At 35.7% G+C, this 18,493-nt stretch overlaps 1 protein-coding gene across 18 annotated transcripts in view; it reads left to right on the forward strand.

Moving 5' to 3' along the window:
* The window catches only part of EHBP1 (EH domain binding protein 1), a 524,220-nt gene that overhangs the window by 141,389 nt on the left and 364,338 nt on the right, over positions 1 to 18,493 (forward strand). For all 18 annotated transcript variants that reach the window (XM_058278659.2, XM_071208862.1, XM_058278647.1 and 15 more), the window contains 3 exons: positions 1,132 to 1,189; positions 11,565 to 11,660; positions 17,068 to 17,121. Coding sequence is in view for 16 of the 18 variants with exons in the window: in XM_058278647.1 (XP_058134630.1) it covers positions 1,132 to 1,189; positions 11,565 to 11,660; positions 17,068 to 17,121 (208 nt within the window). In the remaining 2 variants the exon portion in view is untranslated. The remainder of the gene's footprint in view (positions 1 to 1,131; positions 1,190 to 11,564; positions 11,661 to 17,067; positions 17,122 to 18,493) is intronic.

Consider the following 18,493-nt stretch of genomic DNA (forward strand, 5'->3'; position numbering starts at 1 on the left):
TTTTTTTTTTGACTCCATTATATAGGAATTGCCCATGTGATTGATCTTAGTCTCCAGGTCAAATAGTGCAGCATAACCCAACCCACCATCAGAGGCACAATGTTGGTCCTTTGGGCATGACCAGCTGTACCCTAAGATATGTGGTGTGTCCAATCCCTTGCCTAAATCACATTGTTAATATCTGATTAGCCCAAATCTCCCATGTAAAAGATATTACCTTTCAGGAGTCTGAGGCAAAAGCCAGGCCAAATTCTTTACTACACAGAAGAGGACATCAAATTGGTAAAGGTCACCATGGATGAGTATAACATTCATTTTTTGGTTAAGAATCACTTCTTGTTTTAAAAATCCTTTAAGATTTTTTAAAAATGAAAATTAAGGTAAAATAAATTATGGTCATGGTTTTGATGTTTTCCCAAAACACAAAACACAACCTAGTTACATTAGCTGAAAATGTAAGTATTATTTTTGTTTCATTTTATGTTAGCAGGATGGAAAGGAAAGAAGAGAGGTTTGAGAGTTAGAAGACTAGATTCCACACTTTGTTCTGCCATGTTTTGAGAAGGCATTTAACTACTCCAGTTTTTTAAGCTTATAAAATAGGGATAATAATATGTACCTTGCCTGTTTTTTCAGTTCTGTATTGTTTATATAAAGATAAATGATATGATTTATTATTTTAAAAATGTCTTGAAAACCATAAGCATTATTTGTAAGATGTAGAGATGCAAAAGTAGTGTAACCATAATATTTAGGTTTAAATTATTTAGAAATATCCTTTTTATAGTTATTTTCTCCAAATTAAAGGGATGGTTTAGATATATAGAATTAATTTTTTGAGAAGCAATATGGAGAAGATATCTTTAAAATGATCACTGAGTCTAAGTATTTTACTTGGTTTGTCCCAATGAATTAAATTGCTAAAGTAATGGAAGTCATTTTGAGTTAAATCACATCTATATTCATTTATAATAATTGAATAATTTACAGAACTTTATTGTAGGAGTAACTACTCTATGTAATCTAAAGCAGATGATATATTTGTCCTTTTAAAGGCATTAAAACTAAATTTCATTGTTTTACAATAACTTATATTGGATTTGATTTTTTTCTTTTTTTCTTCTTTGGCAGGCAACCAGATAAACTGGTGGTAGTTTGGACAAGAAGAAGCCGAAGGAAGTCTTCAAAGGTTAGTCTGTTTTCTAAAGTTCTTACCCAAATGTTGAATTCAACTTTTAGTCAAATTATTATCCTTCTCTGGCCTCAATGTAAAGTATTTAAAATTATTACTTGATTTTTTGATTTATGATTAATCTCCTAAATACATATTGATGAGGCACTTGTGACTACAATTTTTGAAATGGGGCTAGATATCTAAGTTTTTGTCTTGGATTTGGTAGCCTTGATCAATATATTTATTTAACATCTCTGTACTAGGTTGTCATGCATTAATTATTAAATAGGTAAAACAAAATTGTACCTTGGATCAATTTATTGAGATTCCAAGAGAATGAATTAGGGGCACACTTAAAGAATGGTAAGTTATCTGAGTCAATTGCTGGGTTACAGAATAGCTGGATTTTTCAAGAGTTTTTTTTGGAAGGGCGGAGATACTGATAGCTTTGTGTGTGGAGAGTAAAGAGAAGTTTTTTTTAATGTTCAGCAGCAATTCTCAAATACTTCAAAAACTGTTCTATACTAAGCCTAGAGCTGCAGGGTGCCTAAGAGTTACCTCCTGAGAGCTTCCATGTTGCTCAGATGTGGCCACTCTCTAAGCCAAAGTCAGCATGTAAATGCACTACTGTCCCCCCAGCATGGGACATGACTCCCGGGAATGAGCCTCCTTGGCACCAAGGATTACTACCAAGCACCAGCTGATGATGAAACTAGAAAAAGACCTTGAATAAAAGGGTCAACTCAGACCAGCAGAATATCTCAGCCTAGATGTAATATCAAGTGTTAAAAACTGCTTTTTGACCTTTGATAAAAGGGGGAAATGGAAAGGACAAATGAGTTTATATGGCTATGAGTCTCCAAAAAAGAGTCGAGCGGTCATCAGAGTGGTAATCCTTATGTACACCTCAGCAGGGTACCAGACAGCCAAAGTAGATATAAAACCAGGTACTGGTTCTCCTGAGGGCTACAGAGACCCACAGGTTCTGTCGTCATGGCAGATGGCTCTGGAGTTCAGGGCCGTGTCAGTTGGCCCTACTTTGGAATTTGTGTTCCTGAGTGTGATGGAATTGGACTCAGATATGACCTTTCTACACATGCCTCTTCTGTTACTTTTACCGGACCTGTGGTTGGTGTTTGGGTTGTTGTATACTCAGGAGACCTGAATCTCTGGACTGTCCATGTGACAGCCAGGCCCTGAGCCTCAGCAGACTTGCAACTCCTACCCTCTGGTTTATTGGATTTACCCTGGCCAGCTAACAGGGAAGTGAAGAAGATCAACCACCACACCAGGGAGCCAAGAGTGCCTACAACTGCAAGCAGGAGAATTGCGTCCATCATCCGTGTGGAATCTAAGCCCCCTCTTGATGTCAGGGGGACTGGATTTAACCAACCCAGGGTCCTCAGGATGGAGGAATAGAGTATAGATTAGAGTGGACTTACTGGTGTTCTGCTGGGGAACTATTGTGATTAGTAAGGGAAGAAATTGTAATATTGATGTGGAGAAAGTGGCCATGGTAGCTGTTGATGGTAGGGAGAGGGAAGAAGAGATATGATGTGGGCACATTTTCAGGATTTGGAGTTGTCCTGGGTGGTGCTGCAGGGACAGTTGCTAGACATTGTGTATTCTGCCATGGCCCACTGGGTGGAATGGGGGAGAGTGTAGACTACAATGTAGACCACTGTCCATGTGGTGCAGCAGTACTCCAAAATGTATTCACCAGGTGAGTGAATGTGCCACGATGATGGAAGAGGTTGTTGATGTGGGAGGAATGGGGTGGGGGAGGTGGAGGGTATATGGGGACCTCACATTTTTTAATGTAACATTTAAAAGAAAATAAAGAAGAAAAAAAATCTAAAAAAAAAAAAAATTGTTACACAGCAATGCAAGGTATTTGTGGTGGTGTGATGTATTGAGCCCTGTATGATGTTATGTATGTTTCTTTTGTGAGGTCATATCTTTTACTACATGCCTATTGTTTACGTATGTTTGTGTATGTATGATATACTTCAATAAATCGTTTTTAAAATTTAAAAATAAAATAAATTAAAAACTTCTATAAATATGTAAATTTCAGTATGTTTTTATAAACATGCAATAATCATAATTAGGTACTAGATGTTGGTTTTCCCACAAGTAGACCTATTTAGAGAAAAATTTGTTAATTTTAACTTATGAAGGGTATCTTCTTAATTTTTATTTTTATTGGGCTAAAATTTATATACAGTGTAGTCCACACATATTAATTGTATAATTCAGTGGGTTTTCATAAATACTTGCATAATCACCAACCCAATGAGGATATATACTATTTCCTTATTTTATTTAAAAAAATTTTTTAAGTGTCTTTGTTTGAAGATAAATAGATCACAAAAAATGTTATATTAAAAAAATATAAGAGGTTCCCATATACCCCACACTCCTCCCTAGATATATACTATTTCTACCACCCTTTCCCTTTGTGTCTTTTTCCAGTGACCTCCCAATCCACCAGAGGCAACCGTTGTTCTAATTTTCTATCACTATAGGCAAGATTTACCTGGTTTTGAATTTCATGTAAATGGAAACATACAGTATGTACTAGTAGATATCTGGCTTTTTTTTTTTTTGGCTGTACATAATATTTTCAATATTCATTTATGCTGTTGTATGTATTAGCAGCTTAAGTTTTTTTTTATTGCTGCTTGGTATTCTATAATCTTTAACTTTTAAGAAATTAGCAAACAGTACAATAGTGATTGTGCTATTTTACATTGCTCCCACCAATATAGGAGAATTCTAGTTGCTTCAAGCCATGAAAGACATCTTCTTTTAAGCATATTTTATAGTTTGTGAGCACTATATTTTGGTCCTGGAAATTTTTTTTTAGGAGGTACCAGATATCAAACCCAGGACCTTGTACCTGGGAAGCAGGTGCTCAATCATTTGAACTACATCCAGTCCCCTGGAATATTTTATTATCATCCACATATGAAAAAGGGTTTAAATCATCTCTAAGATGATTTTATATGTGATATCTTAAATATACAGGTTTTTAGTTTCTTAAGTTGTTCCAAGCAAATACCATGATGAGACAAACAGCTTAATTGAAAAATGAGCAAATAGACATGTCCAAAGATATACAAATGGCTGATAAATACATCGTTAGTCATTAGAGAAATGCAAATCAAAACCATAATGAGATACTACTTCATACCTGTTAGCATGAATATTATAAAAAAAGAGAAAAAAGGGAAAATTACAAGTGTTAATGAGGATATGGAAAATTCAGAACTTTAGTGCATTGTTAGTGAGCGTAAAATGATGCAATTGGTGTGATAAACAGTTTGGTGATTCCTCACAAAGTTAAACATAGAATTACCATATGACCTGGCAATTAATTTAAAACAGGAACTCAAATAGGTACTTGTACACCAATATTCATAGCGGCATTATCCACAGTAACCAAAAGATAACAACCCAAGTGTCCATTCACAGATGATTATATAAGCAAAATGTGGTATGTGTGTATATATATATATGTATGTATGTATGTATGTATGTATGTATGCTTACACAATGAAATATTATTCAGCCATAAAAAGGAATCAAGTTCTGATACATGCTACAACATGGATGAAGGCATCACTCTCCAGGTACATAAATTGTGGAGGCTCCCTCCAGCAAACAGTGTCCCAAGTTTATATGAGGTTTCATTGTGTAGATGTGAATGAAGGAATCAAAGCCCATGTGTTTGAACTCAATGACCAGCATGCTGAAATGGTATTACCATCTTTACTTCCTTTTCCATAGCTGCGCTCCTTTACAATGAAGAGGGTACAGTTGTAGAACTTTGCATAATTGCAGTGATGTTGGCATCTCTAAGATGATTTTATATGTGATATCTTAAATATACAGGTTTTTAGTTTCTTAAGTTGTTCCAAGCAAATACCATGAAATGGGATAACTTAAACAATAGGAATTTATTACCTTACAGTTTTGAAGTCGTGAAAATATCCAAATCAAGGCATCATCATCAAGTAGCCATGCTTTCTTACCAGAGACTGATTACTGATGATCCTTGGCGCCTCTGTCCCACGGCAGAGCACATGGCAGCATCTGCTGATCTTTTCCTTCTCTTTCAGATTGTATTGATTTCAGCTTCTTCCTTCCAGGGCTTTCTCTGTCTGAATTTCATTCTCTTATGAAGTACTCCAGGAATAGGATTAAGACCCATAATAGGGAACAGATGTGGCTCAAGCAGTTGAGCACCTGCCTCCCACATGGGAGGTCCCAGGTTCAGTTCCCAGTGCATCCTTAAGAAAAAAACAAACAACAAGCAAAAATAACAACAATCAGACAGTGAACAAAAACAACAGTGAGCAGACTATGAACAAAAACGAACGAGCAAACAATAAGCAAAAGAGATGAGGGAGACTCAGGGGAACCAACGTTGCTCAGTGGTTGAGCGCTAGCCTCCTGCATACGAGATCCTGGGTTCAATCCCTGGTTCTGGTACCTCAAAAAACAATGAAAAAAGACCCATAGTAGAATGAGGTTGGTCACATTTTAATTGAAGTAGCTTCATTAAAATGTTCTACTTATTATAATGGGTCCCCCACCCACAGGAATACATTAAATTTAAGAACATGTTTTTCTGGGGTACATACAGCTTCATATCACTACAGTAGATATATGCAGTTTTAAAAATTGAGAATTATTCCAAGTGTATAAGAATTGCAAGTTTTCAGAGAAGTATTTCATTCTGTAGGAATTAGAAATAAGTATTTGAGTGCTTACTCTGTATTCAAGTACAAGTGAAGATACAGACGTTTTTAAGGTATGACATGAAATTATTTGGAAATAAGATATTTTATAGAGTCAGTATCCAGAATTTAGAAATGTTGCCTTTTCCTAAATCTGCCCTTGTCAGATGCCTAGGAACCTGTAATGTCATTCAAAAGTGAGAAAACTCTATAAGGGGACCTGGATAATGTGTGCCATTATCTGTACTAGCATACTGGCAAATTATTAAATACTCTGTAATCCCTAATTTGACCAAGGAGATAAGTAACTGTGCATGTTATTTATGTGCTTAAGTATTTTCTAGGGAAATCTTTTCTGTTATCCTGAATGAAAACTGATCAGGATTCTCATAGTGCTCATGCTTGTCACTATAGTGTACTTTTCCTATATCAAGCTCCTTTTTTTTAAAAAAAGATTTATTTATTTAAATTTTTTTTAAAAAAAGATTTATTTATTTATTTAATTCTCCCCCCCTCCCCTGGTTGTCTGTTCTCTGTGTCTATTTGCTGCGTCTTGTTTCTTTGTCCGCTTCTGTTGTCATCAGCGGCACGGGAAGTGTGGGTGGTGCCATTCCTGGGCAGGCTGCACTTTCTTTTGCACTGGGCAGCTTTCCTCACGGGCGCACTCCTTGCGCGTGGGGCTCCCCTACGCGGGGGACACCCCTGTGTGGGGGGCACTCCTTGCGTGCTTCAGCACTGCGCATGGGCCAGCTCCACACGGGTCAAGGAGGCTCGGGGTTTGAACTGCGGACCTCCCATGTGGTAGACGGATGCCCTAACCACTGGGCCAAGTGGAGACCTCCTAACAACTGAACAGAGTTAGGAGATGGTGGTTTCAGATAATTTCCCCAAGTATTCTCAATGCTTGTTCCCTACATAGCCTTTTTCAATCCTCAGTTATAGATCAGGGAATGTTAATTATATGGCTGAACAAACAAAAATGGGATCTACTTTACAAACTAAAATCATTTTTTTAAAACTTAAAAGGAGACAGAAAGGTGCTAGTTTCCAAGTTTCTATTATACTACCATTTCTTACCATTCTATCCAATATTTCTCTCTCCAGCAAATAAAGCCCATTTAAGTTAAGAGCTCTGGCTTTCTGATATTCTTTCTGAAGACTGCACAACCTGGCTGTGTTAAGACATGTAGCATTATCAGCTGGTCCAGTTAAATAGCTGAGAATGAGAACAGCCAGTGCCAGCTTAATATAAGTGGCTAATTATTACATACTAGACAGAAAGTAGAGTACCAGGAAATTTTACTGAAGAAACCAGGGACTTACAAAGTGGAAAAAATGGGGAGAAAAAATGATGTTCCTATTCTTGAAGAGATTACTACAACTTTGAGCTCAAATAGTAATTCAAGGATCAGAAGCTAGAGAAAGAATGAAAAATCCAATACAGGGCAATGATAAACAGTTATGGTAATAAATATCCTTTTGTATAAGGCCATTGAAACAGTAATTTTGATTATTAAGAGCTTGATATAGGGAAACGGACTTCCCTTTCTCCCTTTCCTTTGGTATCCTTGTTATACTCATAAATGTTAAGTCCTTAGGGATAGATGGAGCTGGGCATGGCATAGGTTGAGTGAAAAACTCTGAAATTGGTAATCATTAGTCTGAATTCTGTTACTGATTACCGTTGTGGGCTCAGGCAAGCCACTTTTCTCTTTCCTTGCATTAGTTTCCTCATCTAAGCCTTGACTAGATCTCCTAAGGATGTCAACTTCTTAGATGGTCATTTTTGCATGGAGAATTTCACAAATAACTTTTGATCTTTTCAACGGAAGGGTTCAGTTAATATACTCTTTCTTCTTATGTTTTTATAATATGGGGAGGCTATGAATATAGATTTATGGGAAGTTTGAAGAGAGCAGAGAAATAGCCATGTCTTTCATCCTTGTACATGAGAATCAGGGTTGTCATAAGTTTTCATAATTAAGTATGTAGAGTCTTGATTAAGGATTATCTAAGGTGGCAGAAATGTCCTTTTCACAATGAGAATGTGTACTATATGGAGTTTTCATCTTAGCGCTGTCTACAAGGCAGGGAAATAAGTGAATCACTGCAGAAGATGTTTCTTAATCAGCAAAACTCAGTTCTTTACCTTTGGCTATGGTGTGCTAACTCTCTTGTGGTAAACGTCTCCTTCCTCTCCTCACCTGAAGCTTAGTGATTGGGGGCGGGGGTGTGGAATGGACAATGAAGAGAAAATAGAAGGAGAATTGTTGACAGTCTTTGAATTGAAGTTAGGATATTGCCAAATCTTTTTTTTTTTTTTGCTGGCATTTTAGCTAATAAAATATAAAAAGGTTTTCATGGACAGATGTTTGCTTGACCCTGATCCCTTCAGTACCATGTCCTGTGTTCACATTCACTTCTGACACACTCTATGGCATCCTGGGCAATTCTGTGCCTCTCTGTTTCCTCATCTTTTAAATTTGCTCCCTAACCTGCATCAGTGCTCATATATATCGTTTACTCATATGTTCATATAATGTTTCCTTTTGTTATGCAAAAATGGTCTTTGTGCCCATTAAAGGCCATTCTATTCTGTCTCCTTGTATACTGTTCAAGGACATTACTTCAGCAGTTCACCCTTTTTTCTTGTATGTCATTAAATTTTCCCTCTCAACTGGATATTTCACATCAGCATAAAAATATTTTTATTTTCTTGAAAAATTCCTCCTCTAACACAATTTTCCCCACTATTACCACTCTATTTTTCTCTTTCCCGTTCAGCAAAAGACCTCTGAGAAATTGAGTGTACTTACTACCTTCAATTTCTTGTTCCTTGTCTTTCTTGAACCCATCCCACTCAGGCATCTGCCTTTGTCACTCCACTGAAACTGCTCTTTCAAATTCATTAATGGCTTTTATTTTGTTAAATCCAGTGGTCATTCTGCTGGCCTCATCCTCTTTGACCCATTCTCAACATTTGGTATAAGTGATTGTTCCCTTCTCCTTAAAACATCTTTACTTAAAACATTACTAGGACATCACACACTCCTGTTTTTCTCCTCCCCCCCCCCTTCTTTTTAATTTCAGAAGTTGTGTGTTTACAAAACAATCATGCATACCATTCAGGATTCCCATACATTATCCTACCACTAACACCTTACATTGTTGTGACACATTTGTTACAATTAATGAAAGAACATCATCATAATATCACTGCTTTCTGTAGTCTATAGTTTATATTTGGTGTATTTTCCCCACAAACCATCCTATTAGCACCATGTATTAGTATTGTATATTTGTTATATAGTTCATGAAAAAAACATTCTCGTATTTGTGTTTCTAAACCACAGTCCATCATTCACCACAGGGTTCACTGTGTTATACAATCCCCTGCCTTGTACAGTTCATCCATAGTGTACCCTACATGGCTCTTAGTTCCCTAAGAATTGTGCTGTCATAAGCTAGTCCATTTCAGAATGTTTTCATCACTCTAAAAGGAAAAATCCCTTCCCCTCTTATATACCCCCATTATTGATATAGTACCTTTTTTGCCATTGCTGTAAAAATGTTACAGTATTACTGTTAACTACAGTCTATGCAAACGTTAGTTGTATTTTTCCATCTATCTACATATTCTTAACACCTTCTTGTATTTGTATTATTAACCACAATCATCATCCACCACTGAAATCACTATGCTATACATAGTACCTAAATTATCCTCTAGCTTTCTTTCAATTGACATTAGCCTGTTTGTTGTTTTTTTTTTCCTTTACTGACTCTCATTTCTTTGCCCTGCTAATGTTGTAATAGTCCATGCTTCAGTCCTTGAACCTTTATTCTCTCTTTCTCTACTCATGTTCCTGGGATTATATCCACTCTTAAACTTTAAGTAGCACCTGTATGCTGATGATTCCAAGATTTCTAACTCTAAACACTTTTATCCAGTATATAGCACATATACTTGAAGATCCACACTTGAATATCTTAACCTTAATGTGTATAAAACAGAGCTCCTGATTTTACCTTCTGAGCCTGCTCCTCCTTACATCATATCTGCTAAGGGCTATTCCTTCCTTTTAGTTGCTCAAGTATAAATAAAAACCCTGCAGTCAGCTTTGGGTACTCTTTTCTCTTATCTTCCACATCTAGCCAGTCAGCAAGTCTGACTGATTCTATCTTGAAAATATAAAAATATATCTGGAATCTGACTTTGTACCACTTTTTAACACCCTAAGCCAAGTCACTATCAGTTCTGCCCTGGACTCATACAGAAGTTTCTTCCTGGTTTCCTGGTTTCTTCTCTCCATAATAGCCAAAGCGAGTCTGTTAAAACATTAGCGAGATTATGTTACTTCCCTGCTCAGAACCATCCAGTGGCTTCCCACCTCACTCAGAGTAAAAGCCTAAATCTTTACAATAGCCCTTGTATGATTGGACCCTCATTATTTCTCTGGCCTTATCTCGAACTATTGTGCCCTTGACCACTCTGCTGCAGCTATCTTGGCCTTGTCATTACTTTAACCTCCTCAGCATCTTTCCAGTTGCTTTTCCTTCTTTCTAGAAAGCTCTTCTTGTAGATTCACAGGCCTGGTTCCTTCATGTTTTTAAGACCCTCCAGCAAATAACCGCTTCTCAATGAAACCTTCCCTGCCACCTTATTGAAACTTGCCATCTTCTCTTGCCCTTCATCCTTCTCCCCTAATTTATTTTTCTCTGTAGCATTTACCTCCATCTAATATACTATATATTATTCTTAATTATTTTGTTTGTCTGTCTCTTCCCACTATACTGTAAACACTATTAAGGCAGAGTTTTTTTCATTATGCAAGTCCCTAGTAGATAGTGTTTATTGAGTAAGTAAATGAATGAATCGTAGATACCTGATAGGGTTCTTATGTAGTTTAAATCAGTTAAACATAGTCAATTCTTCTAACATGGGCTGACACATCAAATATATTCCCTGAGTATTAAATTTTTATTATCACCTTCATGGCATGTCACCCATGGACAGTCTTCTAGTCAACAGAGATGAGGACTTAGGTGAGGTATTTGGTGTGTTATTGTCTATCAGCTTTGGCTGCAAATTTTACCACAGAGGAAGAACTATGATCATGACCCCCAAATTTAATGGGAGTTATTTAGGGAAACTTGATAATCAAGATTCACATGGAGAAAACCCCTCAAAATTGTAAGTACTAGAAAAATTCCTCTTTACTTGCCACAAATAAACACTTCAGTTTAGAGGGAGGAAACAGTATAGAATTAATTTTTCCTTTTAAAGAATGAATTTGCCTTAAAGTTCCTAAGTCCACAAAAATATTACTCCTAATAAAATATTTATATCCAATCAAAAATAGTAGCTTTCAAAAACATGAGACATCTTGTTTTTGCAGTTTCTTTTGTGTGTATGTTTGTGAAGGGGGTGGTAAAGGTTTGTGCACAGATAGTAATATAACTAAGCTATCATGTGATAGAACTGTCATGGCCCAGACTTTATGCTTGAAAAGTTTTATTTTGCTAATTATTTTTGTTTCAGGAAGACTACAGATATAATGGATAGTTAAGTAGGGGCAACAGATTTTTGTAAATTAATAACATTGCATTTCCTGTACTTCATTATTAAATCTTTATTCTGGTAGGCACATAGCTGGCAACCTGGAATAAAAAATCCATACCGTGGAGTTGTAGTATGGCCTGTTCCTGAAAACATTGAAATCACTGTGACACTTTTTAAGGTAAGTTTCATTTTTATAAGTTACAGAATTTATTATATAATTATAGTTTTAAGTGACAGAATATTAAATATCCATTGTTTCATACATTTGTGTCCAGTCTGGTATCTTAATGTGCATTATTTTTAGGGATACTAGCAATTTATAACAATACAAGGGTGTCAGGGTATTTCATGGCTATAAAGTCCAAATAATATGTTGGTCTTTTTGAACTTGTTACAATTAAGATCAGCTAGGGTACTTCTTTTACCAGTTCCTGCATCTACCCACAGGAAAGCTTTTCCAGTGGGAAGCTGAGGTTTGTGTAGTTCTTACTAGTCTTGAGTCTCATTTTGGCAGCCTTATTTAACTAATAAGATTTATTTTCAAATTAATATTTGAATAAGTATTTTATTGATATGATATTTTATAAGTACTGCAGCTCAAAAGTGAAATTTTGTTTGTAAATTCAAAGTGTAATCCAAAAACATAGCTGTACATGTACCTACCTGTTCATGTATGCATGTGTGCTATAACTTGAAAAATCTTTTTCCATGTTTCTTGAAATACTGTCGTTATACATATAGTAGGTAAGCAGTAGAATATTTACTTTCCTAACCAATTCCTTACCCTTTTAAAAAAAATGGTAGGGACAAGTATGTCCTAAGTTTTTAGACTTTTGGGGGGTTGTGGAATAAGAAAACTCTTGAGTTCTTTGAATCATTCAAATTGTGTCAAAGTTCTTTTTGCTAAAGGACAGGAGGGAGGAGAGCATCTCACTAATCATAATTTATTAACAGATAATGTTTGTTAAAATACACTAAATATTTTAGAACATAAATTTTGAGCAAAGTTATATGGCTTAAAGTATGAAATTGCTATGTAAAAAAAAGGGCTTTTGATTTTGTGATCCAATAAATTCATTTATTTGAGAACTGCAGTGCTGTGGAGATCAGTAGAATAAATATTATGATGAATGTGCCAGCCCCATAAACTGAATACTGCTTTTAAATCCCTGCATATCATAGATACTCTATTTTCTGAACGATTCTTAATGTATTATATATATTTTGTAGTTTTGATATTACTGTTCTTGACATTATAACATTACTTAATTATTCTTGCCATATGTTGTACTTGATTTGCCCAGAGAGAAATAAGGGGTGGAACAAGAGGCTGCTCTTCCTTTTTTCAGGAGGATGAGAACCACCCTATTGCTTTTCAGTCAGCAGGCCTTTTGAAAGACCTGCTATTTAATTCCCTTTCCATATTTCTCTTAAGGAAATGTATCCTAAGCTTGGTAATTAAGAGCAAGACCTATAGAGTCAAATAAATCTTTACATGCAGCATTTCATTTAATTCTCACAGCAACCCTTGGTTTGACTATTCCCATATTACTGATAAGAAAATTGAGACTAGAGAGGAAGGTAACTTGTCCTGTCATACTGTGAGTTATTCCTGTACTTTCCTCTACATTGTGATGCCTATTCTGTAATAAAAACAGTTCCAAATACAGACTTCAATCAGTGAAATCTCTGACTATTTGAGGAAGATTTTTAATCTGTTGAGAATATTTTAATTTAGCCTCTTGTTCATATTAGTAAGCAAATGTAGGGACACAGATAAACAACTTTAAAAAAACTGTGATAGAGAATAAGGGGTTAGAATAGACCTGATAAATAGCTGGTAGAAAGTGTTTAGAGAAATGGTATGTATTGACTGGATGATTCTGAGTTGAAAGTGGCTGTTGACATGTGACACTTGGAGTATTAGGAGATAAGTGTTCTGATGAGAATGTTCAGAATATCCTTAACACTGAACTTTCATGACTTTGAGTGTTAAGACTGTAGATTTTGGAAACAAAACAAAACACAAACACCCCTTCCCCAGCTTTACATATTCACCACAGAGGAAGAACTATGGTCTTCCTGAATTGTGTTAATAAGGTAACTTTGTGACCTTTTTCAATCTTTAAATGAGTATTTCCACCTCATGCTTTTATCTTCCTTTCCCCCACCCCCACAATTCTAATGGAAAAGCAGAAAAATAGAGAGCTATATTTTCTTTCATGGTAAATTTTGGGTCTTGTTTTTAGAAAGCATTGAAAAGACTGAAAAACTAAATCATATTTTACCTTTCTTTAACATATAATTATCTTCATTTTGAAATTTGCAAATAGGAAAGGAAAGGACTGCCCTGAACCCATTTTGCCCAGAGGTAGTGTTTTTTAAAAAAAGTTTTCAATATGCCTCACTTTCCTATGATTTATTCAAAAGTTAATTTCTTTAAATTGTATACTTGTTTTTGAAATTTGAAATGAATTGAAAATAGCTGTTTCTAGTAAGTCAAAAATGCTTTTTCAAGGGTTTGTGAGAAGGAAAAATGGCTCTAAGTCATTTTCAATTTTTTACCTTAGTGCAGTGTTATAAAAGGAGATAATAAAGGGTGGAGAGTAGGATATCAAGAAGACTTGATTCATGCTAGAAGCAATTTTTATTACAAAATTTTTTGTCAGCAATATATCGAGTTAATTGTGTAGATGTGCCATTTTTTAAAATTTTATTTTATTTGTTTCTTTTAAATGTTACATTAAAAAAAATGTGAGGTCCCCATATACCCCCCACCCCACTCCTCCCACATCAACAACCTCTTCCATCATTGTAGTAGATGTGCCATTTTTAAAGGGTTTGCAAATTATTATTTCATTGCTGCTTCTTTTACATCATTTTACTTGTTTTGTCCTATCAGATGTGTCTGTGGTCCATTGAAATTGATCTTTGGTAAAAATTCTTCTTTTAGGAATAATGCATCTTCTGTGTTTTTAAAAAGTGTTTCATCTGCTTTAAGAATTTATATATTACATATTATATATAAGGCACTGTTGAATATTTGTTAATTTATAAGAAATTTGGGGAAGTGGACTTGGCCCAATGGATAGGGCGTCTGCCTACCACATGGGAGGTCCAAGGTTCAAACCCAGGGCCTCCTGACCTGTGTGATGAGCTGGCCCATGCACAGTGCTGATAAGCGCAAGGAATGCCCTGCCACGCAGGAGTGTCCCCTGCATAGGGGAGCCCCACGTGCAAGAGTGTGCCCTGTAAGGAGAGCTGCCCAGCTTGAAAAAAGTGCAGCCTGCCCAGGAGTGGCGCCACACACACGGAGAGCTGAGGCAGCATGGTGATGCAACAACAACAAAAAGAGACACAGATTCCGGGTGCCGCTGACAAGAATACAAGTGGACACAGAAAAACACACAGCAAATGGACACAGAGAACAGACAACTGCCGGGGGGGCTGGGGGTAGTGGGGGGCGCAGAATGGGAGAGAAATAAACAAACAAAAAGAAATACGTATTCATTTATTTATTTATCAGATATTTTTGAGAGCCTATTGTGTGCTTTTCTAGGTCCTGGGTACACAGTGGTAAAACTAAACTGATAAGGTAGTTAAAAAATCAGACAAACCTGAAACTGTACCATAGCTTTAACATTTATTAGCTGAGGACTATGGGAAGTTACATCTTTTAAGTCTCAGTTTTCTGCTTTGTTAAATGGAAATAAAAATCGTACCTACCTCATAGGTTGCTGTGGTAAGTAAAACACTCAGCACAATAACTGGGACACGCCATGAGTGCTCAGTAAATATTTTCTGTTGTTATTGCTGTGCTCTTCGCTGTGTAGGAACTATACTGCATTAGTCTAAAAATAAAACTAGGGGACAGGTTGGTGGGTAGGGTAGTAGTATGCCTCTCTTCAGCATTGTGTAGAAATATCATTTGGTCTCTAACGCAGCAGTGCTTGTGTCTTAAATCCCTCCTGGAAAAGCTTCTTTAGCCCTAATTCACTGTCCTCTCACTCCATATGACTAGTTCTTGGGCAGGGCCAAGCTGGGTAAACAATTACCAATTAGAGTTTTTTTCTTCCATTTCCTTCTACCACTTCCTAATCTCCGCCTTCCCCTACCAACACCAGAGAAACTCCTTTTTGGAAGGACTTAACCCTCCCTGTGCAAATTTACTTATAAAACTAGCTACCTCAATGCAGCTCAGACTCAGCCAGGTAACATGCTATTATAGTTGGTTTTTTTTGTTTTTGTTTTTAATAAGTAAACAGAAATAATGAAGTAACTAAGGTGTTTGGAATTTATCCCATAAATTGTAGGGGTCATTAAAGAAATCTAAGTTGGGTCTAACATAGTCAGAACTGTGTTTTGGGAAAAATTTGTATATAAGATTAATTGTAAGGCTGAGAGACTGAGAGAGTGTTTCAGTAACTTTAATCTTGAATTAACTAATAAACTAAAGTGGAATCAATCATAAATAAGATACTTCTCTATGAGAAGCATGTGAGACCTGAGACCCAGTAGGCAACAGCAGAGCCCATCCACCATCTGTATATACTCACTCAGTGAAATATTGAGCCCAAAGCCTGCCCTACTGAAATATTCTAACACTCTCAATCTCCTCACCTCTACCCTACTTCTAATACATATGGTGCAACCAGATACTTTTCTCTTATGTCTTATATACTCTCTTGCCTTTTGCCTTTACTTATTCAATGTCTGTGGAAATGCTATATAACCCCGCCTAACCCAGATGCTTTTTTCTCTCTTGAAGCTTTTTCTGTTCATTTTCAGTAAGAATTTTCTAATCTCTAGTAAAACCATTTATTTAAATCATCATATATTTATTTAGATTAGAGTTAATTGTATGTATATTTGAAGGCAAAGACAACTATGTTTGAATCCATACAATGCATTCGCAATCCTTTATATAATAAGTTCAGCAATAAATATTTGTCAAATAAATGCCAAGAAATAGAATTTTTACCTGCAAAGTGTGCCTCATTTAAAAAGAAAGTTGCGTTTTGTTTATATGATCCATCATCCTCTCAGGTTTCTGTGGCATTTACAGAGTTAATGTGGGGCAGGGAGGGAGAGGTAGGATAAAGAGCAACCTATGCTGATTTGCCATTTTATTTAGTTTTTGAAGTCCTTTTCAGTGCTTTGATTCCTAACATTTATATAACCTCCGAACTGGAGAAAACTTTGCTTCAAGTGGTACTTTTAGTTTAAAATACTTACAGGTATAAAAGCTGGGGCAGGCTTTATATGAGTATTTAATATCGTAACAAAGTGCTTCTTAATATTCCATTCACTAAGTTGTCTATCTCAGATCAGGTTACTTTTTGTCTTGTCATAGAAGCAATGATGGAAAACAATGTTATGTATCAACATAAAATAGTGAATTTCTTAATAGAAAATAATAATTTAAATTTAGAGAAATTATGGAAGTATCGTAAGAGTTCTCCATTCTGCTTCTTACTTTTTATGGATTGGTAAAAGCTAAAAGCAAGGGTGTCTGTACTTGTTAAAACCAAATTGATTGGATTAAAGATGTATATTTCAATTTTCATATTTTGCTTTTGTTACAGGATCCTCATGCAGAGGAATTTGAAGACAAAGAATGGACATTTATCATAGAAAATGTGAGCTAATGGAAATTTCTTCACCTTTTACATTTGTGACTAACTTACGTATAGTCTAAGGACATAAGCATTTTGGTGGTAGGATAAATGTTGCCTGGTGAAAATTAAACAGTAATTTGTAGTTCTCCAAAGTATTCAAATGAAATAATAGCCAATAACAAAATGATTTGTTAAGAAATGCTTTTATTAAACTGCAAAAGTGAAAATAATCTTCAATACTAAATTATGTATATGCCCTTGTATATTCTGTTCAGGGCATGAGGGTAAGACCATTCTTACTCATTTTTATTTGTTTGGCATCTGGCATAGTGCTTCTCATATAATAGATATTCATTTAATCATGTGTTGAATGAAACCATGAGTAGCCTTTGAAATCTTTAGAAATAAAATATATGCTTTAACTTTTTTGACTGGGTTTAGGAACTCTTAAATGCCACTTTGATACTGTGGAATCTCGAGTGATTTGAAGATACACATTAGGTATTTAATAAAAGATTATTCAATGAGGATTAAGGGAAGCAGGCAATGAAAGTATAATGAGTAAGAATGTGGGCTCTGGAATCTGATAGACCTGATCTCAAGCCCTAGTTCTTCCACTTAGAAGCTCTGGTCATGGGTTATGTTTCTTAACATTTCTAAGCCTCACTTTTCTATATGATAAAATTAGAAGGTTGTTGTGTGTATTAACTCTCAATGAATATTAGCTTTTATTAAGATCCTCTTTGCTGTCATCATCATGATTATCATGATTATTGCAGTTCTATTACTTGTTTATAGCAGGCTTATAACATGCTTTGTATCATATTTTTCCTTTCTGTACCTGACTCCTGTTTTGTATCTCAGTGATAAAAGGAACCCGACACTGTTCCCAGCAATAGCTGGCTCATTTTTAGGCCTGAAGAACTAGGAAACTTGGGAGAGAGATCAAGTCTGAATAGAGTAGGGGAGTTCTGATGGCTGGGTCTAAAGCCAAAGCTGTTGTGTTAAAGGCTCACACATATTAATGACAATTTTGGCTTTTCTGTAGTGAATAGACTTCAGCATTATACTTGGAGTACCAATTAAAATTTAAAACAAACAGGCAAACAAAGTTCTTGAATTTGGCTAACGCCTGGCAAGCTATCTTTCATTAATCTATCAAGATCTTCTGTCCAATGAAAAACATTCTTCTTTTCAAAACTCATGTTTCTATACATCTTGAAGCCCCTTTGTCAACTTGATGCCTATTAAATTTGAGTTGTAATTAATAGCAAAAATATATAAAAACTAACATTACCGTTGTGTAGAAGGATGTTCTTGTTTCATGATTAATCCTAGGATAGAAGCACACTAGGTTCAAATTTCTAAAAGCAGATTATAAACTACCTAACCT

Source organism: Dasypus novemcinctus, chromosome 17, assembly GCF_030445035.2.
Source record: "Dasypus novemcinctus isolate mDasNov1 chromosome 17, mDasNov1.1.hap2, whole genome shotgun sequence".
In the NCBI taxonomy this organism is placed as follows: Eukaryota; Metazoa; Chordata; class Mammalia; order Cingulata; family Dasypodidae; genus Dasypus; species Dasypus novemcinctus.